The sequence below is a fragment of the Bemisia tabaci genome, chromosome 5 (assembly GCF_918797505.1).
Source record: "Bemisia tabaci chromosome 5, PGI_BMITA_v3".
Lineage (NCBI taxonomy): Eukaryota > Metazoa > Arthropoda > Insecta > Hemiptera > Aleyrodidae > Bemisia > Bemisia tabaci.
Window position 1 is genome coordinate 52,220,965 of NC_092797.1, and position 22,461 is coordinate 52,243,425.

At 35.3% G+C, this 22,461-nt stretch overlaps 2 protein-coding genes across 3 annotated transcripts; one reads left to right on the forward strand and one right to left on the reverse strand.

Annotated features, from left to right (window-relative positions):
* The first annotated feature begins 18 nt into the window (after positions 1 to 18).
* On the forward strand, positions 19 to 13,566 carry AlaRS-m (alanine--tRNA ligase, mitochondrial). The gene is made up of 14 exons (XM_019042768.2): positions 19 to 351; positions 888 to 1,061; positions 2,518 to 2,666; positions 3,271 to 3,450; positions 3,789 to 3,933; positions 4,768 to 4,904; positions 5,524 to 5,677; positions 6,348 to 6,624; positions 7,450 to 8,169; positions 9,313 to 9,490; positions 10,337 to 10,538; positions 10,731 to 10,876; positions 11,153 to 11,351; positions 12,206 to 13,566. The coding sequence occupies exons 1-14, from the start codon at positions 163 to 165 to the stop codon at positions 12,437 to 12,439; spliced, it is 3,084 nt and encodes a 1,027-aa protein (XP_018898313.2). The 5' UTR covers positions 19 to 162; the 3' UTR covers positions 12,440 to 13,566.
* Acat1 (Acetyl-CoA acetyltransferase 1) lies at positions 13,549 to 21,534 on the reverse strand. Of its 2 annotated transcripts, XM_019042776.2 has the most exons (10): positions 21,355 to 21,534; positions 20,726 to 20,878; positions 20,191 to 20,305; positions 18,782 to 18,975; positions 17,632 to 17,836; positions 17,175 to 17,257; positions 16,354 to 16,542; positions 15,777 to 15,934; positions 14,820 to 14,936; positions 13,549 to 13,836 (listed from the first exon to the last, which is right to left on the reverse strand). In XM_019042776.2, the coding sequence occupies exons 2-10, from the start codon at positions 20,876 to 20,878 to the stop codon at positions 13,566 to 13,568; spliced, it is 1,485 nt and encodes a 494-aa protein (XP_018898321.2). In that variant the 5' UTR covers positions 21,355 to 21,534; the 3' UTR covers positions 13,549 to 13,565. The 2 variants fall into 2 exon arrangements, with proteins under 2 accessions (XP_018898321.2, XP_018898329.2); XM_019042784.2 differs by lacking the exon at positions 13,549 to 13,836 and having other exon boundaries at positions 13,881 to 14,936; positions 21,355 to 21,530.
* Between the last annotated feature and the right edge of the window lie 927 nt (positions 21,535 to 22,461).

Below are 22,461 nucleotides of genomic sequence, written 5' to 3' on the forward strand. Positions count from 1 at the left end.
ATGTAAACATAACCTCCAAACCATGTGGGTAAGAAAGTTATCTCAAGTTTCAGAGAAATCATAATATGAACATGGCTTTGACATGGCTCTAATTCTGATTTCTTTTCAGGAATGCAAGTGTTTTGATCGCTGTGTGGGTTGCTAGTCTATCAAAGTACCTTAATGAATTCTTACCAACAATTTTTTCGCCGAAGATTCTCTTCAAATGTCAAGGATGGGATATCATCAAGTGTTGTTCGGAGTCGGTTCATCGACTTCTTCTCAGAAAACAACCATAACTTCATCAGATCCAGCTCTGTTGTACCTCGGAATGATCCAACCATTCCTTTTATCAATGCCGGAATGTGTCAGGTAGTTGCCCTCTCTTCTTACCTGACTTATTGTTAGTACTGTAAAGTTAGAGTCTTCGACTTCACCCCTGGCACCTCAAAAGGCTCTTAATATGATTTTTTTTGTACTCATGGAAATGTCAAGAGTCCGAGCAAAGCTCAAACTTTAAACAGATGAATATTACTGAAGAGTTTGAAGATCCCTCCAGGAATTCAAATTTGATAATGACAGTCCAATGGTGCTGAAAATGCTTGAGTATGCAAACCTCAACTCATGAACGGTATGAGGAAATCTGTGAGCTCAGGTTTGGAGATGTTCTTGACAACAAAAAATTTTTCTGGTGGGTCATTCAAGCCAATACTTAATGAGGGAAAGAACGATCCGTCACTGCTATCTCTGGATTTCTTTTTACCGCAGTCGGGGATCAAGTTGCAAGTTTTGTCTCTGTATCTAAAAAGCAAATTATAAAAGTAAATTGACTTTATATTTCTCAATTTAAGGAATTATTTTAGTTCAGTGTCATTCATCTTCCCCTCAACTGTGTCATCTGTTTCCAGTTCAAACATTTTCTGTCTGGAGAGATGGAACCGCCTTTCAAAAGGGTCGTAAACAGTCAAAAGTGCATTCGAGTGAGTGGGAAACACAATGATTTGAATGAAGTCGGGCTTGATGGCCACCACCATACATTCTTTGAAATGCTTGGCAACTGGTCTTTCAATGATTATTCAAAGGTAAGTGTCTGTGCAGTCAGACTCATATTAAATGACTGGACACAGAAAAAGAAGAATCAAGCTCTTTGAAAAGAAAAGAGGCATAATCATTGTATCAAAAATTGCTATTAAAACTGCAGAAATGCGCATTTTTGGTTGCAGACTTCCTGTCATACTTTATTTTCTACACAGAAAACTATTAATTGGACCACGTTAAGCAGAATGAAACCAAGCCATATTTTCAGGTGATTTAAGTTATTGGTTGATCTGAATGGGTCAAAATATGCTTTATCTCACGGCAAGAGTGCTTGATTGGGAAAAATCGTGTTCAATTCCAAATTTTGATTTGAAATGTCGATCGATTTGCTTCGGGCAATTTCGAATTCACAGAGAGGAACCAAGTACAGGAGCCACCCTAGGGTAACTCCGCTGATATAGGTACTCCTGCCAATACTGCAATTTGAGATTAGGTAACATAATTTCAACTTAAGTTGTTGTTCGTTGTTTTAATGGTATTTTTATGTTAAAATCTTTTTATTCACTACTCACCGAAATTGCGCCAGCAAAAAGTATGTAACAAGGAATCTGTTTCTGTTTTCAAACTAAGTGCTCTGTCAACAACAATACTGCATATCACGCTCTGCTGGGCCGGGAACCAAGTCCCTGCTATGTTCAAAATCGAATTGCCGGAGAGGAATCAAGTGGGCTTAGTTCCTTTCTGTGAATTTGTCTTCCGACTTGAAACGATCACCCTTGAAACCAAGTGGTACTTGGTTCCTTTCTCTGATTTGATTTTGCCCATTTAAAAGCAAGCAACAGGGAACCAGTGACCAAAAACACAGGTAGTTAAACAGGTAAAACATTTATTCCACTTCTATTGGTGTCCAGAACTCTCTTATGAAGATACTAGTTTGTAAAAATTAAAACTTCAACCATTCTGATCGGTATAGAAATGCATGAACAGTAATCCTATCACCTCAATCTTGTCAAGATCAGCTCAATGTCGCTTGGTTCCTTTCTGCTCAACGTTGTCCAACTGTCACTTCTTGAAAATTTCCGAGATTTTCTCTCCATCTGAAAAATATTCCTTAGAAATTTTAAGCCATGATGTTGGTTCGGTCTCCATTTAGAAAATAAGAAAGCAGAGATTTTTATACACCGCAAATGACGCACGGATTTTCGCAGTTTCACCTTCGAAGTACATCAACGAGAGAATGAAAGGTTGATGAGCGCTGACTTTTGAGTTGTAGATGAGTCGCAGACATAATGTGTACACTAGGAATAGATGTACGGCTCCACTCTGCAAAATTACCAGCAAGTCCCTCAATAATTCCCCTTTTCATTGTGCCGACTTATATTAGGAACTTTTGACTAACTAGGCTACTTAAATTTATTCACTTATTATTCTTACTAGTCATTCATATGCTCATTATTCAGGATTAATTAGTCTCACTGAATGTTCCACCTTGTTTTTCAGGAGACTGCGTGTAAATTAGCATGGGAACTACTAACAACACCTCCGTTTTCCTTGGATACAAAAAGATTGTACGTCACCTATTTCGGTGGCGACACATCACAGTCAGTGCCACCGGACATCGAAACTCGTGAAATTTGGAAGAAAATCGGGTAACTTTCTCTCAGCTCAGAATTTTTTATATTTTTTTGCTCAAATTATTTTTTCTCTGTGGCTCTAATTCTATTATAACAACGAGCAATTGCAGAGCTAATAAGAATGTACTTTGGTCTGGAACATTGAAAAATTTTGGGCACATATTATTTTAGCATAGGAAAGGGACCTCGGTAGCTATCAAAAACATCGAAATCGAGATTTTGACAGCTCTGCATAGATATATATTTTACTAACATTTTACCGCAGAAAGTATCCAAAAATTCCCAACCTAACTGCAGTTATACAGATTTGTAGATTTAAAAAAGTAGTTTACTGTTAAAGTTTCTCACTCTTTTAATCTACCATACTTGAGGCTGAAAATTGCAAAGTAAAAGTGAAACTCTGCGGCTCTTTCTGGCTCCAAAATGATTGAAGTGAAGTTTTTGCAACTTGTTGTTTGGGATACCAGGGAGAGTGTCTCATTGAAAACTCAAAAATTAATTTTATGATTCCACGTTCCAAAAATAACTCCTTTCAAGAAAAGTCCTCCGCAGACTAATGCTCATTTTCCTGTGGGCGGTCACATACAAAAAGTTCACCCCCGTATGTTTATTTTTCTAGAGTTCAACAAGATCACATCATTGCTGCTGGCATGACGGACAATTTTTGGGAGATGAGTAGGATAGGTCCTTGCGGTCCATGTACAGAAATACTTATAGATCGAAATCACAAAGAGGGAAAAATTCCAAATCTGTCTGAGCTGACAGAGCTGTGGAATATTGTCTTCATTCAATACAACAGGTAGTGTATTTTAGCAGTAACTGCAAATTTTCATACAGCAACGTGTGACAATAAAATATGGTTAAGAAAAAAGAAACAAAATAGCTTTAAATAAAGCTAAAATTTTTAAGAGAAAATCCAAAACGTCTTGACTGGTTACCCAGCTATTATTTCCCTGATTTTTCATCCTAATTTGACAAAAAATGGAGGCTTTTTTCAATACAATTTTCTGCTTAGAAGCTACTAAGCCCATCTTCTCCAAACTTACTGCTCTCTTTAATTACTTGACAGTATTTGTATTTGATATTTAATGAAGAAAGTTATTTTTTTTTTTTTTATTTTATCATTTTTTTCCTCAGGGAAGAAGACAGATCTCTAAAGCTTTTAGAAAATTCTCATGTAGACACTGGAATGGGTCTAGAAAGAGTGCTAGCAGTGTTGCTCAATAAAAGCTCAAACTATGACACCGATCTTTTTATCCCACTTTTCGAGACCATTCATAAGGTAATGTAAGAATTTCACGTTTTTTAAAGTATATTAAAATCAGATTAAATTTGTCTTTGAAAACTGGAAGGACTATTTTTTGATAAATTGGAATCTTGTCTTATCACCCAAACATAATTTATAGGAAGAAATGCCATTGATTTTTTTCCCCTCTTTTCTGTTTTGTTCAAGAATTTGATATAAACTTCAAATTTTTGGGTTCTTTTTGGATTAGCATGACTTTTTGATCATTTTTTAAACAACCCAATCCTGAACTTTCAAACTGCTCAATTTTACCTGACATTAGAGCTCTATAACCACTTCCTTGTCGTGTTTTAGGTTCTTATGACTACTTCCGGACTTCATAAGAAATATTTTTTGCTTTTCTCAAACTTTGCCATTCATTTTTATCCTTGTTTGTAAGGGATTTAATTTTGCTTAAATTGATTATTTCTGCTTTTACACATTTGATTCTTGAAGAAATGCTGGTGTTGTGGAAAAGTTAAGGAAAAAGCAAAAGTGTTTTTCCTCCCTTGCGCAATGCAATAAATTGGCATTTAGAGGTTTGATTTTGTCATGCTCTGTTTATTTGGTAGGAAATAAAAAGTAGTAATTTTCTGGAAAGAAACAAACTCAAGCAAAGGAGCAGCCTTTGGAACTGTATTTAAAAGGTCTTAAAAGAGAAATTTACAAATATAATCATGTTACACTGTATAAGTTTAATCCTCCCCTCTCCTCTTCCTTTTTCGAGATTCAGCGTCATATTGACTCAAATGCTGAATGCTCTTTCATCTCATTGAGCTTTCCTCTTAATACAGAAAATTTTCCTCATTCAAAATACTTATGCCCTCGAAGGTAGCTGGTGTGAGGAAGTATGGAGGAAAATTCGGAAAAGATGATGCAGATGGCCTTGACACCATTTATCGTAAACTAGCGGATCATTGTAGAATGGCAACGGTATCATTGGCTGATGGAGTATTTCCAGATATTAAGTGAGTTTTTGGTAATTTATTCTGGAGTTTTTGGAAAAGAGGTTGTTACAAGTTCAATCCTCCACAGATGAACCATGTGTGTCTAATGTCTTTAAAGTGGTGTTGAATCACTGAACACTGATAAAAGGAATAGCAAGTCATACGAATTATGTCATTTGCATTATTGCCATTTAACTTGTGTTATTAAATTAAAAAATTAACAAATCCTTAAATTTTCTTGATTTGTTTCCCTAATTTTCCGTTGTGTAAATTGTTTTCTACGTAATATTTTGAAGAGAAAATATGCAACAGAATGCTTTGGTTTGTACCTTATAAGTAGTGACCCACAGCTTTATAGAATTTGTGATCAAGGAATTGTGAACGATAACCAACGACTATTGAATTTCAGGGGTTGGAAAGAGACTGAAATCTTTTATTTAAAAGAGATCTCATTTCACGAAAATCTGCACCTTTTACAGAGACCATCAGAGGCAAAGCCTGTGCAAGTTGCAATTTCTAGTTTTTATTGTTATCTCATCTCCTAAATTTTCAATTTTATATGGAACTATTTTTTTCTTTTCTATATTTCTTTGCCTCTCAAATAACTCGGTTTTACTTAATATTTGTTTCCCTGTTTCAGTCCTAAACTAAAAAGAATTTTGCGGAAAGCTCTCACCATGCCAACAAAATATTTCGGGTTTGACTGCGGAGAAAACCTAGTAGTGGAACTCAGTAAAAGGGTTGCAGAGTCGTTAGTTGTGGCCTACCCGGAAATTCAAACAAATTTTCAAAAAGTTAGTTAAATTTTATAAATCAGTTGATTCATGTGTTATGAGCACTAGATAAAACAAGAATAAAGTTTTGAAAATATCTAAATTTTAAAATATGTGCACTGATAAAGACTCTGGAAAGACTAAGCCTGGTGAGCATCTAGAGGGTTGTGTAAGCAGGCCGCAAAGTTTCGGCCCTGTAGTTGCCTTTTAATCGTTAGGAATTCTTTATTAACACTTAGATTAGTATAATAGTATGTTTTTGTGAGATAGTTTTAAGATATTCTCGTTGAAAAAAGTCTTAAAAACTACCAAATTTTGTAGATTTTATTTAAGCCTCCACTTTTGGCATGGAGCTTATGAAATGCCGATAGAAAATTTTATAAATCATTCGTGCCTTGATTTCCTTAACTTTTTGCAAATACTTACTTAAACTGCGGTTTTCCACAACCTAAGAATATTTGTCTCGGAACTTTGGTACATATATCTCCTTCAATTTTTGAGATTTTAGGATCAAATTTGCGCAAAAATTTCCAAATTTTCTTTTTCAGTACTTTTCCAAGAAGTTAATGATAATTTTCGCCTGGAAAATGAGGTCCTCTTTTCACAAATCTGCTCACATTCTAAGTAATTGTATTAACAAGAATGTGAAAATTTGAACTATTATTATAAGCTCTCTCAAATTCTTTTTCAGGTAGTGACACTTATAAATCATGAAGCTGAGCATTTAAAATCACTCCAGAAATCTTCCAACGCAGAGTGGAATCGTTTGTTAGCCTTGCATCCAGAGCTAAGTGCAGTGGATGTCCAATCAATGCTCGGAATTACCACAGCCTACAAAGATACGCAGAAACAAATGGTAAAAAGGAATGTGAAGAGAGGAGACTTCCTGCCTTCAGACTTGGTTGTGAGACTATTCGATACGTTTGGTCTGGACTTGGAGGCAGCACACGATTTAGGCAGTGTGCTTGGTAAGGGAAGGATGTTCTACTCAGTATTTCATTTCTTTCAGTAATCAGAATTAGAATCATGACATTTGATGAAAAATTGATCTTCTAAAAATATTTTATCTCTTTGTTTTTCATTTAGAAGATTATCTCGCAGTATCTTGAACAGAACCGAGGTTTACATCCTTATCTAATCACTCCCATCAACTCTTAATTTGAACGAGCCATAGTCACTTCTCAAAAATTATTTTTCAATCCTTTCCTTTAAACGTGAAGCAAACTTATTTCCCTTTTGTTCGCTGTAAATGAATCGCATTGTGCGAAAACCGATAGTGCCCATTTTTCCTGACTTGGAATTTTTTGAGATGATAATATTTTTCAAGGTTAGATGCAACTATGTAAGTGATGATAAGACTTGCTTTCGAGTTACCCTCTTTTCAAAGCAAATCCTTACTCCAATTTCATGACTGTATCGACTCTTGAAAAGTATTATTAAAGCAAAAAATTCAAAGCTGGAAAAATGAGTATGTATCAGTAGTTTTCGTACAACGCAATTCAAATAATCTTGATACTCTCAAAAGTGATTTTGGAGAGAAGCATAAAATCCATAATAACTCTTTGTGTTTAATAAAGAGAACAAATACATATAACATTTAAAGAGAGAACAATTGATAGTTTTTAACAAAATTATAATAGTAATTTTAAAATGAGAATGACAGAATGGTAGTTTTTAAAATGACAGATTTAGGAATCCCTCATGCGATTTTGCCACAAAATCCCATCAAGTTTCAACTGAGCTCATAGTTTTTAAATATATATATATATATATATATATTTAAACTTTTTTAGGTTTCAAGATTGACTTCAATGATTTTAATGAAGAGTTTGGTGGGTTCAAAAACAGCAGCAAAGAAAACACAGCGACCATTTTGAAACAGTCCAAATTATTGTCAGACGAATCTCTCCAAACACTGCAGCGGCTTTATCCTAAAACTGATGACTCCTTTAAGTATGACTACAGGAGGGTTGAAGACAACTGTTACGCTTTCAACAAACTCTCATCAAATCTACTGGCTGTGATAAATAACGATGATATCATATTTAGTGCTAATTCCCTCCATGAGGAGGGGAACGGAAACGTAGCACTGCAACAAGTAACTCTGCGAGATGGCGAAGAGTTGAGCTTTATTTTTGACAGAACTTGCTTCTACTACGAAGCAGGAGGTCAAGAAAGTGATGTAGGATATATTCTCTTGGAAAATTCTGATTCGCACCGAGCGAAGATCTCCGTAATGACTGTGAAAAATTTCAATGGCTTTGTGATGCATAGAGGCCGAGTGCAGCTGGAATCATCAACAAGCCAATTTCCCCTTCGATCCTCTTGCTCTGCCACTTTGATTATCGATGAAAATCGCAGGCTTGGAAACATGAGGAATCATACAGCTGTTCATATTTTACACGCTATTTTAGGACAGTCACAAAGAATTGTCGCCCAGCGAGCCAGTGCAGTTTGTTCAGATGCTCTGAGGCTAGATTTCAACTTGTATGGATCCAAGTTAACGGTCGCAGGTAAGCTTCCCTTGCAGTTTGGTCCATCAAGCAGAAATTTAAAAATAGCCTCTAGGTATAGCAGGAAACTCCCTCTATTGTCCTGAAGAAAGAGTTGCTAATGGTTCAGTTCATTTTTGCTGGAGTAAAGAGCATAAAATCGCATCATAATCAGACCGTTTTGTGGTCTAAACGCGACAGATTCAAATATTATTGAGTATTTGTTGGAAAATACGCCGTTTGATCGCAAATCCTGAACTGCCGTAACTCCCATTTGGTTTTGACAATTTTGGACTCCTCCCTCCCCCCAATAGTCGCACAACATCGTTTTGCTCTGCTGTCAAAAATTAAATTAAGGCGTCTTTTCCTTAGAATGGCCTTGAATGGTTTTTACGTGTCATTAACAGTTCACAATGATACAATTTTTGTCCTGAATCTTCCCTTTTTTTCTCTTTTTTGTCCGCCCAAAAGTGCCTCAAATCATCGCAAAGCGGGCTCATGATTTTTTCAGGAGAGCTCCATGCCCCCAGAGGAGGCGAAAATTTTGAGGATCCTTTGAAGGGCTCAAAGGCGTTGAATCCGGCTCTGGGCTGTTTATGCACATGCTTTGTTAGGATTACTGTCATGCCAAGAAAAAACATCATGTGAACATTCGAGAATTGCCAAATTTCCCTCGATAAAATTATTATTTTTAAGGAGAGATATGAATATTTTCTCTCGAAACTTTCAGATAGTTAAGATCTAATCTCAAATAAAATTCTCTGAAAAATTCGTGTAAAAATATTTCTCAGATTTCCCTGAAAATTCATGCTTTATCTAGGGATTTGGCAATGTCCAAAGGCTCTTGCAGCGTTCTTCAGCACAGCAGAATATGAATTCCTAAATAGTACATTTACTGAATAGGGGAAAATTGTTTACCTGAAAGATTTTCAAGTCTTTAACTTTCAGGCATTCTATTGAGTCAACTGAAACAAACACTTAAAAAAATATGGCTCCAGTCAAATATTAAGTTTTTTTTTCTTGATACAGATTTATACTTTAAGCAGTAGCAATTGATGCAAAATAAATATTAAGTTATCTTCATCCAGGCAATCACTGCAGTGTTCAAATTTTTTTCAAAATGATCGAATATTTCATAAGTAATGCTTGTTTCTTTACTTGCAGATATGGTGTCTATTGAGGATCAATTTAAAAAAGTCATACTAAGTTCGATTCCGGTTGAAAGGGAGGTCGTAGGTGGTGATAAAATTTTTCTCGAGGATATCAAATTGCTGCCAGGGGAAGTTTATCCCTTTGAAACAATATCTACCATCAAGATTAAAGATGGTGAATTTTTTTCAAAGTAAGTTTGATGAAGTCTACTTTTTACCTAACCATCATTCTACCTGCATCTCACAACAACCTCAGTAGTTTCTTCTGAAGTCCGATGCTGTTTTCTCCGTAGGAAACATGATGTTAACTATTAAATAGGTAAACTTACTCTCTGGAAGGCCCTCGTATCACTGTAACATTTTCCTGAAATTAAGTTTTTGAGCCTCAGACTTCAAACCTCTATTAATTGAAGTAAGGTTTGTCATTTTTGGGTTTTTATATGTATTTGTGTGGTAAAGTCTCCCTAAAATATTTCTTCATATACTGGCACCAGTATGTATTTCAATTTTGAGTTTTTCAACTTTTAGGGTCATTTACTTATGGGCTGTCTAAAATGGGATTTAGTTACTGTTACAGATCATAAGAAACAAGTTTTAGTGATGCGTCAAATTTCATTTCGTTGACCTAAGGAATGAGCATCAACTGCAACTGCTTCAACGATAAATGAGAGTAGTGCAATTAAATTAGTTTTATTAGATGACCACTCGTAATAGAAGCCACTTGCTTTCAATTAATTAATTAGAAGTTAGGATTCAAAGAAGCGATAGTCCCTTCTGTGAGAATTTTCCAATATGATTTTTCATGATGATGTTTGATTTTCTTTATTTATTTTTATTTATTTTATTTATTTGTTATTCAACGGTAGAACCCAATCACAATTGCACAATTATAGAGTAATTACAAAATGAGAGACCATAATAAAACAAAATAATAACATCATGTAAAGAAAACAGCTGCTAATTTCTTTCACCTTGCATGGTTTACGATATATTTTTTTTTTAAAGTAATTCTCTTGTCCTTCCTCTATTTATTTCAGGGAAGCCTGTTGTGGCACCCATGTTCTAAACACCAAAGATATAGAGGCTTTCGTAATTACAAAATGCAAAACTCAAAGTAGGATGAACTCGATATCTGCCGTGACCGGGGAAAGTGCTGTCACTGCAAGTGCAAATGCAGACCGTGTCAATCTCAAGATAGAAGACTTCAAAGCTAGTACCAAAAATTTAAATACCGGCTCGGTCAGTATTTCTCTTTTTTATAATATTTTTTCATTTCTCTCTTTGATGGCAGCAAATTTTGCATGGGTATTCATTTTTTTAACCATCACAAAAGTAACATCTTGCTCAATCCAGCTGGTATGACTTTTTTTCTGGTTTTGTCTCTTACACTTATTTCACATGTTAATAATTTTTTTTAATGAATTGTTTCAGCAAAGCGAGTACCAGGACTTCTTGAAATACCTGGAGTTTGAGCTTAAAAATAGTGTCATGCCTGTGAACTCTTACAATGCTATACAAGAATTTAAGGAAATGGGTGTGAATAAAAAACTAAAAGAGCTTTGTCGAGCATCAGTCGTGTAAGTATACTCTATCATTCAAGAAAGTAGTCACTTATTATGCTTAAATCTGTAAGTTTGCCTGTGTTGAGGATATTTTATCGCACTTTTGCTGTATGCCTGAAATAGAGAGACAATCTCAGTTCTAGGCAGCGATTTTTTGAGAACCGTAATTTCTTTACCTCAAAAATAACCGTTCAGAACCGAATGGTTAATCTGTATTTTTAATTTTTTATTTCTTTTCAAAGAAAAGGTACTGTTTTCTTTGTCATTTTTTTACTTGTCTGTGTGTTTCAGCGATGAGCTTGTGGCGAACATTGAAAACTTTAGCATGAAAACGAGCGAAAAATTTACTGTACATTTCTTATCGAACCCTCAACCTTTGAACCAGAGAAATTTATTAGCAATAATAGAGAGAAGTTTCACTCATGATCAACCTGCCTTTATCTGTGGTTTTACTGGTGATTCAGTTTTGGCCATTTGTAGAGTGCCTGTGGTAAGTGATGCTTTTCCATTGATTATTGACTAAGTATCCTTTTAAGGAATCAGTCCAGGGTTTTTTTTTCTTCTCTCTTTAGGCTTTATCGGCCATGGAACGAATGCTTTTTATGAGAAAAATAGGGTAGAGATTTCTGTTCGAAAAGGTTAATAATGGACCTTGGAGTTTTCGATGGGTAACATTCCCCTGTCTAAAGGGAAAATTGGCTACTATTTTAGTTAATTTTGACGGCCTAAGTGATAAATTACGTATCTTCATTTGGGACCTTGTAGACTTCCTGTCATACATAATGTTTTCTTTGGAAAGCTAGTCAAGGTAATTTCTCGAAAACTTTCTTGATTTTTCTTCTCTGTTCGCAGAATATTTTGTAAAAATTTCAAGTTAAAAAATTGACTTGTTACTCCTGGTAAAAGTAAATCAGGAGCTGAAATTTTGAAACACCGCAATGGAGGTACCTATGTCCTTTTGTACATTGGCCATCGTTTTGTGTACCAGTAGAGGGCGTAAGTGTAAAGGTGGATTCAACTGGACAATTTCAAGCCCCGAACCTAACAGATTTTGTAGAGTTGCTTTCTCTCAAAACTATGCTTTTTAACTGCAGATGTTACATTCATTATTCGATTTGACATTAATAGTCGTTTTTCATAAAAATTTATTTTTCTGAGCAGTGGCACAAATATATTAATTTTTAGTTTTTAGAGACCTGAGTCCCTTCATCCGCTATCAAACACAAGTTTTGTAGCTTGGGGTTTTAATAGTTGCTTGTTCTTCTCTGTCATTGTTTCATCATTTTCACTTCTAACTGATTTTTTCATATCGGATTAATTTGTTTTTTTTTTTTTCCCCTGAAGGCCTGTGTTTCTGAAAACTTCAATGCCAAGACATGGATGGATGCTGCAGTAGAGACCTTCATTAAACAGAGCGCCAAGCAAGATAACGAGAAAATTCCTTCAAGTCTCAAAAAAATCAGTGATGAAGTATTTTTCTTTGAGAAGTCAGTAAAATATTCAAAGCAAAAGAAAAGCGAAAATGCCAAGCTCATCGCTGAAAGTGCTGTAGCGAAGGCTGAAGAGATGTTCAGTTAATATTGTAGGTGAGATTCATCGCAGTGAAGTACAAATACTCTTTTAAAAGTCTGGTTTTGGGCAAATTAGTTGTTGGAATATCACTGCAATGAGCTCTCCGCAACCCAATCTCGTTTGAAGTTCAACACATTCACTCATCGCTGTGACCGAAGCTGGACCGTATGGTTCAGCGTAATTGGTGATGCAGTTTAGCCTGAAACTTGAATGGGCCACCAGATGCCCTTGATGGCCTTGAGAAATTGAGCACCACAATATCATTCAGTTTACAACATGCCTTGCTGAGGAAGAACATTATATAAATATGCGAGAGTTGCTAAATTTCCCTGAATTAACGTGAATTTTTGAGGAAATTTATGAATATTTTTTCATGAAATTTTCAGTTATGTATTTCATATCAAATTGTGAACAAAATTGCCCGAAAATTTGACCAAAAAATGTACTAAATTTTCCCAGCATATAATTTATTTGTTGTTGAAATTTCATGTCTTTAGGGATGCATGAAAATTTTCCAAATTTAACTCGCTAGTAAGAAAAAAATATTTTCCACGCTGGTCGATTTTTTAAACCTCTCGTTTGCCCAACAAACCAAAATCTACCTGATAAAAATCGGATACCGAACGGATTTTAGTATCAGTTACAACGGAATTTCTTCTGTGACAAGTTTTCATGCTAATTGCATTGAGAGGAGGGGCACACCAAAAATTCACCATTGGTCATTCAGGCCAGACTGCTCTCAACCGTCAATTTTGGTTTTTTCACTAGAAAGAAATGGAATCAATTTATTTTATTGTAAACTGCAAACATTCCTTACTCCGCCATGAGATGATTTTGGAAGTTTTTGATGTTTTAGATGTGTGTAACATGAAGTTTTGATGCAAAAAATATCTCATTCACTACTTTTTTACCCTGACTCGTAAAGTTTGTGTCAACTATCTCAATTCAAAACGTTTCAATGATATATTTCGATGGGTGATTTAAGGAATTTTTAAAGTTTCTTGCAAGAAGAAATATTTGCTCTCTAAAAAGAGTGCTAAAATTGTTTTAAGGACACAATATTGAACAAAAGAAGGTTATACATTTGTTTAGTATTGGTAATGAACAAATAAAAGAAATTTTAAAAAAGCGTTTATTTAGATTCGTATTTTTTCAACATTTCATCAATTTTTTCATGGTCTAACCTATGTTTGCATACAAAAATACCATTCAGGAACAGAACAGGGATATCGTTTTTGTATAAGTCTAGCCATTTTGAGTTTTCTGGTGCTGCTATATTTACTTCGCGAAGAGCGCTAAATCTGTGATTAAATGACTTCTTTAATTCATCTTTCAGCACATCACACAGCGGACAAGGATATTTCGTATAAAGCGTTAAGACTGGTCCTTTAATTGGATCTCCTCTGGAAATTCAAAACGAGTACTTGAGAGAATGAAAAAACTGAGATGAAAATAAAGAAATTTTTATTTGTAAAACAATAGTACAAAAATATAAATAACATCTGCAGGTTACGAGACTTGAACAATAATGTAGATTAATAATATCAATAAAGTAACAGTGAAAGTAAAACCAATTATGGTGAGAGAGCAACAATGATTAAATTTTTTAAATGATCCCTGCCAGCAGATATTGTTACGAGTAGACATAAAAACAAATGTAAAAGAAAACTGTCTAGCTACGTAGACTAGGATACCATTTTTTTTCCTTTATTCCCTTTTGAATGAGAATTTTATGTTAAATTCTGGAAAAAAAAAAAAAAAAAAAAAAAAAAAAAAAAAAAAAAAAAAAAAAGGCATTTGGCATTGGCATTACAGTTTTGTAAAATTCTAAAATTTATATAGGTCTACTGATGAGAGACACCAAGTAGCAGTGTGAAGTACGCAGCATATAAAACTTAAAAAGTTACTAAAATTCAAATAAAAAAACTCATACCTAGAAATACAAAGTGGAATTTTTAATTAAAACCCTTCCACCTACCTAATTCATCTAGTAGGTACAACAATTATTTTCATTTTTGCCAGTATGTTATTTTTATGAATTTCAAATCTTGAACTAACAAACTTGTTTTTCATGATTCAATGCTGGTAGAAATAGATCGCCCAAAAATAACTCCGAGAGGAAAAAATTATCAAGAAATTATATCATAATGCCAGAATTTACCAACTAATTCAGCGATTTCCACACCTTTTTCATAAGAAGTCCCAAAAACCATTTGAATATCCTTCATTTGTACTTGTCATCAAAAGATGGACGAAAAAAAAACGTCACATTCTGTCTGATGCCACCATTATCACTATCTTGAGAATCACATAAGCAGTCTTATAATTGTATACTTAATCTAAAAGTCTTAAAAACACTCCAATATAAAGGGCAATTTGTACTCACAATTTTTCAATGACTAAAGAAGTGCTGCCACCACCACCATTGCAAATACTTGCTACTCCCTTTTCGCCCTTTTTCAGGGAATGGCAAAGGTGGACAATGAGTCTAGCCCCTGACATCCTAGACGGACAGAGAACAGATATTGTAAGTTTTAGATGTTAAGAAAAAAAAAACTTAAAATAATAAAAGAAAAGGACCAATATTCATCTTGAAGCTCAAAGATCGGAAATGGAAATGATAAATCTGCATAATATCTGGCATTTTTACCTTAGAGCTGGTTCCATGTGAAATGCCCCATTTAGTCAGATTCTCTCTAAAATGCTCCACAAGACCTCTGGGCCACATGACCAGCGAAGGAGGCATATTGGAACTGGTCATCAAAAATGGTCAAAAACACGCGTTTCCCGGCTGAGGAAGCACCGAGGAGGTCGCAAAATCGATTCTATTCATCTCAAACTACATAGGATTTGACATTGATCTCAAAAAAAATTTCCATCCAAAATCAAGATAAATCAACAGACTAAATTTTATGGACTGAATTTTCTGGGACAAAATCAAAGTTCTTTGACGGTGCTGAAACCATGCTTAAAATGCTCAGAGAAGTCCGTTTTTCTGTTCTAAAATGCTCTATGAGTTCGCTGGTTTCCATTTTAATTGTATCAACAAACCAGATTCAAATTTAGAGTTCAGCAACAGTCAAAAGCACCTTTTTTTCAGTGTAAAAAGCTCTACAGCTCCTGGTTCAATCAATTCCACATTTCAATTCATGTAGATAGGACTTTCATTTCATTTTTTTTTTTTTTTTCATTGGCTTCATCTTAATTTGCGAAATATTGCTCAGATTGTGTCATTTATCTACTTCTATATTTTCGTACATTGGCCATTTCTTTGGGGACCGTTTTGTACGCGCACCTGTCATTTTTTAACCTTGAAGAGGTCCGTAATATTCGTGACACTTACCCAATTGGATGTCCCAGACTGACAGCTCCACCATTGGGATTGACCGTCTGCGGATCAAGGTTCAACTTTTTTATGGCGGCCAGGACGACAGCACTGAATGCTTCGTTGATTTCCCACTGGCTGATGTCATCTGTTTTTAAATTGTACTTGGCTAGGAGCTGAAAACATGAAAAAGGTTTCAATTAAATACATCATCATCATTAGAGCCTATCATTAGTGACCTATAGAGATCCTGCGCAGAAAATCAAGGGATTTTGTGGTGACTGAAATTCAATATTATTTGGGCTACATTTTGAAATCAGGAACTACAATTTCTGTCTCATTTTAAAAACAACATATGTGCCATTAGTTTTTTTACGCGAATGGTAGTTTTTGCAGAGCCAGAAATTGTAGCTTCTAATTGCAAAATGAAGTCTATTTGGTTCCTTATTGCGAAATGTAATCCAGTTTATTAACACAATTTGGTGATCGATAGTGCTGCTGATCAAAAATAAACTCTTTTGGTTCGAACAGATCTTATTTTTTATTGCTGATTTTTAAGTTTCAACCGTGATATCTGAAGAAATTTAACCATTACCTTGGGAATGCCTAAAGCTGGAGCGAGTGGAAAATCAATAGGGTCTGTTGCAGCATCAATGGCACCGATGATCCTTGCAATCGGTTCAGACCCTACTCCTTTGGCTGCAGCCTCTGATGCTAGAACCACAGCCGCACCTCCATCATTCAACGTAGATGCATTGCCGGCTGTAATTGTCCCGTTTTCTTTCTGAAAACAAACACTTCTTTTGTTAAAAAATTATGCCAAAATATTTGCGCATTAAATGTACTGAGTATAAATTGCAGTTATCATTCTCAAACTTTTCGCACCAATTGTTGGATACAAAGAAATTTTGGGAGACAAATGAACAGTATAAGGTATTGAACAGCCTCAGGCAGACATGACAGATTCAGATAGTTCTTGTTGTCTCATGCCTGTGGTTCTCACTGTTTTTGAGAGCATTCAAACCTTTAATACTGTTGAATTTCAGTCCAGTTGGGGAAATTTTAGCTTTTATGAAGACAATTAAGAGTTTAGACCATGATCTCTATTAATGAAAAGAAAAACAAGATGGGCATCTGATATTAAATTAACCTGGGTTAGAAATTAATCGCACAACTTAGAGATTCTTTTACACTCTTCTACATTAATTCAGTCTGGTGCTGGCATTAGCTTTTAAATCTTTTACAATAAGTGCAAGTTATGTGTTTTAAAAAAGAGGATGATCAAAGAAAAAATTACTATTCCAGAGAGAGTGAAGCCATGAGTGCAGAGTAGACATTATCTTGGCTTCAAACTTTGTATGAGTGCATCAAATTCAATGAAATCTAGTTTCTACAATCAAGAAATGAAATGATTACCAAAAATGCAGGCCGCAGTGAGGTAAACTTTTCAAAATTGATCTTCCGGTACTCTTCATCTTCAAATACTTCTTGTTTGCTTCCTAAAAAAATAAAGGAAAATTTTTTAGTTTTTAATAGAATAAAAAAAGATTCCTCTTTAAGTTCATAAGCTTATGAACCACTGCGGAAGGTGCTGTCTGATAGCTGTTAAAACTTACACTTAAAGCACTATGGCCATTTCAATTTACACCATCTTCAAGCACAAAATTAAAAAGAATTTCGAAACATAAGTGAACACAAATGCTATAAGTGCCCTTGCAGATTACATCGTATTTTGGGACACTGATGACGGCCACTTCATTTGCTCTGGGCAATCAGTTGGTCGAGGTAAGAGTGAGTCTTTTCCACTCATACATTGGGATAGCAAGAAATTAAAAACATCTCAAAAACTAATTACTTTATAAAGTTATTGTACCTTTTTTGACAGGAACCTCTACAGGAGTTAATTCAGCTGAGATGCGACCACTACTGTAAGCTGCGGCAGACTTTTTGTAACTGTTAAGTGCATATTCATCCTGTTCCTCTCGAGAGATGCCAATTTTTTTCACTGTATTTTCGGCACAGTTACCCATATGAATTTTGTTGTACACATCAGTCAGTCCATCGAAGACAATACCATCCTGGAAAGAAAATGAAGTCATGAGATTGAATTTGGTTAAAAAAGAAAATTTATACATAAGTCTGAAATTGGTTAAAAAAGTAAGAAACTTTAAGTAAACGATTAAATCAGTAGTGGCAATGGGTGCATGATGGAATTTGTCACAAAGCCCGGTTAGATTCAAACGTTGCCTACGAGAATGGAGAGGCCGTAACTAGTCAGTTCTGTGACGTCAAGCTAGTAGATATTTACCGAAAACAACAAGCATCTCCGGGTCATCAGTGCATCGATGAGTGAGGCAGTCGCTGCGTGGACCAATCAGAGTGGCTCTCGATCGGCCAAAGTTGCGCGAGCGGCCCGTTTGAATCTGAGTGGAGTAACGATTTTTGGTATTACGCATTCATTTCCTCGATATTTAGACAATGTCACAAATGAACTAGTTAGTTTTCTAAAGTGAAATTACATCTTCTTTCTAAACGGTTCTTATGAAATTTTGCATCAGATCAACCCTGAAAGAGATATCGGCGAGAAATCATCGCGCGGCAAGCGTTCTCCCATAAGAACGCGTGTTAAACCGCGGCCGAGTTTCATCTACTAGTGTGACGTCACAGAATTGTAGTTACGGCCTCTCCATTCTCGTAGGCAACGATTCAAATTAGACACACCCCACTCCCAACTTAGAGAAAAGTGTTGTCTTACCTATTTTCAAAAAATAAAGGAAGACTAAGATGATAAAACATTTAACGTCAATTTTTTTGAAAGATAGATGTGCCTTACAGAACTAAAAAGGCACGATCCCATTTTCGATTAAACATGGCATGATTTTACTTGATATGCAAAGGAGGTTTTGATCCAAAATTATCAGGGGTTCTTGAAAAAAGTTGAACGGCTTGAAACATGTTCAGTTATCCATTTAACACTTCTTTGTTCATTCGCTTTTTTCTACTGTGAAAAAAACGAAACATACTTGCAAGAGAACGCCTCCATAGGGTGTATCGCCTCTCCGAAGGTAGAAAGGCACATTAGACATGGATTCCATACCTCCAGCGACCACAATTTCATTTTGATTGAGTGTAATGGTCTGGGCTCCGATGGAAATTGCTTTCAAACCAGATGCACAAACTTTATTGACGGTGGTTGCCTCAGCAGAGGTGGGAATACCTGAAAAGATAGGAACATGATAGTTTCAACACAAAATGAAATTTTAAAACTCAAAGTCGAAACAAAAATTTCTGCCACTTCAGATTTTACCTCAGTGATAACTAAAACGACAGATGAAAAAAATAGTATATTACCAGAGCAATGAAACAATCTATCGGCGAGCCGATTATTGAAATTTAAACCAGGCCGATAAGACATTGAATTGCGATATATTGCATGGTTGAGATAGGGCTATGTCTTGTCGTGTCGGGCTGACATAGTTTCAATAATCGGGCCGCTGGACACTTGGGCCTAAATTCTGTTCCATATAGGGATGCCAAGATTGCTGAGCCACATAACCAGCAGGTAATAGTTAGATTGTTTTTGAATGATGTGAAGGGTCTAAAAAATGTGAGATTTTTTATTCTTTATAAATTTGAGGCAATAGAATTTCGAGTAAATTTGCAGTTATTTGTGATAAACTGTTTAATACAGTTGACTTACACACCAAGAAAGAAGAGTGAAATGTACTGTTTATAGTACACTGAGATGTGAAAGCTGGACGTATTTATGCTAAAAGGAACTATGTGGATGTGGAAGGATGGGGTGTGCTCGTGGAATCTGCATCAGAAACAATGTAAAAGTGGATATAGTTCCTTTTGAGAAAATGAAAAAGCAGGATTTGACATTAAATCAAAAGGAACTGAGCGCTAACTCGAGAACCGTGGACATATGACAAGAGCGTTGTGGACAGGGCTAATGAGTTAAAGACTGACGACCCAGTCATCGTCGCTCCTCTTGCGCCTTGTCACGCCCGGTCCTCACCGCTGACGTCACTGGCACTTTTAAAGTCCCATTCATTCTTATGGCCCGAGCACTAACGAGCACACCCCATCTTTCCACTTGTGTTCCGTTTCGCATAAATAGATCCAACTGCTAATTGGTTCAACGTTGTACCCTCAGTTGACTGGAAACTGTGTAAAAAATATTCCTAACTCAAGATTTCAGCGAGTTGAGCTTTCTTGACAAAAAATTCAGTCTGCCCGTAAATTCTTGGTAGTGCAAACTATTGATTTGCCTGCAACTAACAAAGGCATACATACTTATAACTTCCCACGGAAGACAGTTCGTATGAATTCCTCATGCAAGACATTTAATGTCTAATCACTTTGTACGCAAAATTTACTAATCATTTAGAAAAATATATGGAAAAAGAGGCAAAGAACTACTTCTTACCTGCAAAGATGGCTGCTTGTCTAGCTGGTGCTTGCCCCAAGCCAGCTGAACAGACGTTACCCATATACACATCGTCTACTTTGGTTGGACTTACTTTCGCTCTGTGCAAAGCTGCCTGAAAATTGGTTGGATAAAATTTAATTCTGTACACGCATAAAATTATATTCAGAATTTTCAGTTTCGAATCATTGCCTTCATTCAATTTAATGGAATTTAAAGCTGTAAAAAAGCTGTAAAGCATAAAACATGTAAAAAATAATTCCGAACGTTTCTAAAGTTGCTAAATTAAATGTCAAATTAAACTTTGCAATGTTGAAATGAATTGAGACCATTTAGTTCTCATCCTTTCAAATTAATTCTTTAAATTCAATTGAAAGAACTGTTCTCGACTACGAATAATAAGCCAAGTAAGTAGGTATTCATATTCCTTTCATGTAAAAGCAAAAATACTTGGATTCTTATTTTCTTATCCTGAAACTGAGAAATTTTAAAAATTAATGTTGAAAATAATTCAAGCTCTTCACACAGCCCTTACTTGTATAGCTAGGGCACCAAGCTCCGTGGCCGACTTAGGTCCCAGGGCGCTACGGAATGATCCCATTGGGGTTCGAGCAGCAGCCAGAATAAATACATCTTGAATAGATAAACTTCTGCTGGTTGAAAATGATCTGAGCTGCCTAAAATTCATCTGGAAAAAAAGAGCAAGAACGGCCTTAGATGTTAAATGAATGATCCTGAACGTTACTCAGACTACTGAATAAACTAACAAAAATAACAAAGTTATGGGTCCATTTACGTTTGAACCGTCATGGCAGCGATGTAATACAATAATGTAACTGTTAAATTAGCCTATTCTTTAAAGAATACTCTTGAAGTCAGTCAGCTTGTTTGTAGCCATAGAGTAGGTACATAGAGTTGTAATATAATGAAAAGGGCTGGGGTCGTGTTTTGGTAGATGAGTTCCGAGTCCGCCGTTGTGCGCCGAGATGCGGTCACCTTTTCGATACATTTTCGATCCAAATTGGCACACTTGCCCTCCATAACTAGCAATGAAATTCACCTCTCTATAGAGCAGATAGGTTTCATCTTACAGATTAGGGTTAACGGCTTTTAGAATGATGAACAAGATGACAAGGAGAAGAGATGAGGCTGAGGCATACTTACTTTAAGATTATTGTAATACAGTTTCAATGTTATAATACAAACACTATCAGGTTAGTGAAAATATTAGCAAATCATTGCTACTTAGTACAAACTGTGGTTTTAATACTTATGATAAGAATATATTTCATAATCTTTATCACTGAGAAAAAACACCGTGTATGATGTAAACAAAAGTTTCTGTTGTAGTTGTCAAGTGGTTACAAATAATTATTACTTTCTGATCTGAAGTCCTCTAAAATCAGCAAATTTTTATATAGAATCTGACAATGTAGCATGATCATCCGTTCGACAACCAATTCGCCAATCAGATAAGAGATCTCAGCGCTGGGTTGAATTCAAAATTACCCGCGAAAAACGTTCATCCGCTCTTCACATTTTCTGCCCCACGAGGGTCAGTGAATCAGTGATTTATGAATCATAATGATTATTAATTAATGATTAAATTGGGAAGAGATTAATGTAGGTACTTAATCAGCTTAGCTATATTAGGTCCAGGATGCTTGTAATTCTCTCTCATGTTTTTTTTTACTCAAAACTAAGCAGCATTTTACAATGAAATTTTGTGAGAACGTATATTTTTAATTCTACAGTGAATTTATAAAAATTTAATAGCATCACGTTTCGTACTCAACTTTCAGTCAAAAATCAAACTGAAGAGGAGTGAGGTAATAAGAATACTTAAAACTTTAAACTTAGAAAATATGTGAGTCATGCGAAAGGAATGATAGATAGATATTGAAAGATGATTCGGATGGAGAAGCAAAGATATTTACCATCTTGTGAAATGTTTAAATTAAATTTGAAAAGAGAATGATTGATTGGCTTTGACCATACTCATTTGTATATTACTCGTTGCAAAACTTCCTCTCATGTTAAATTTTTTTTTCATACAAAACCAAGCTTTTTCTTAAAACTTTTGAGATAGTGTTCTTTTAAATAGAGAGAGAATTTATAATGTTTTCAGGTTTTTGGCACTTCTGGGTTTAAAAAAACATGGAAAATTGTTGGATTATTAAAAATGCAGGTGGGCAGTTCCAGTTGTAGATCAGTCAAATTGAGTCTTGAGCTGAGTTAATCTTTGGACTTAACAATCATTTCACCAAACTC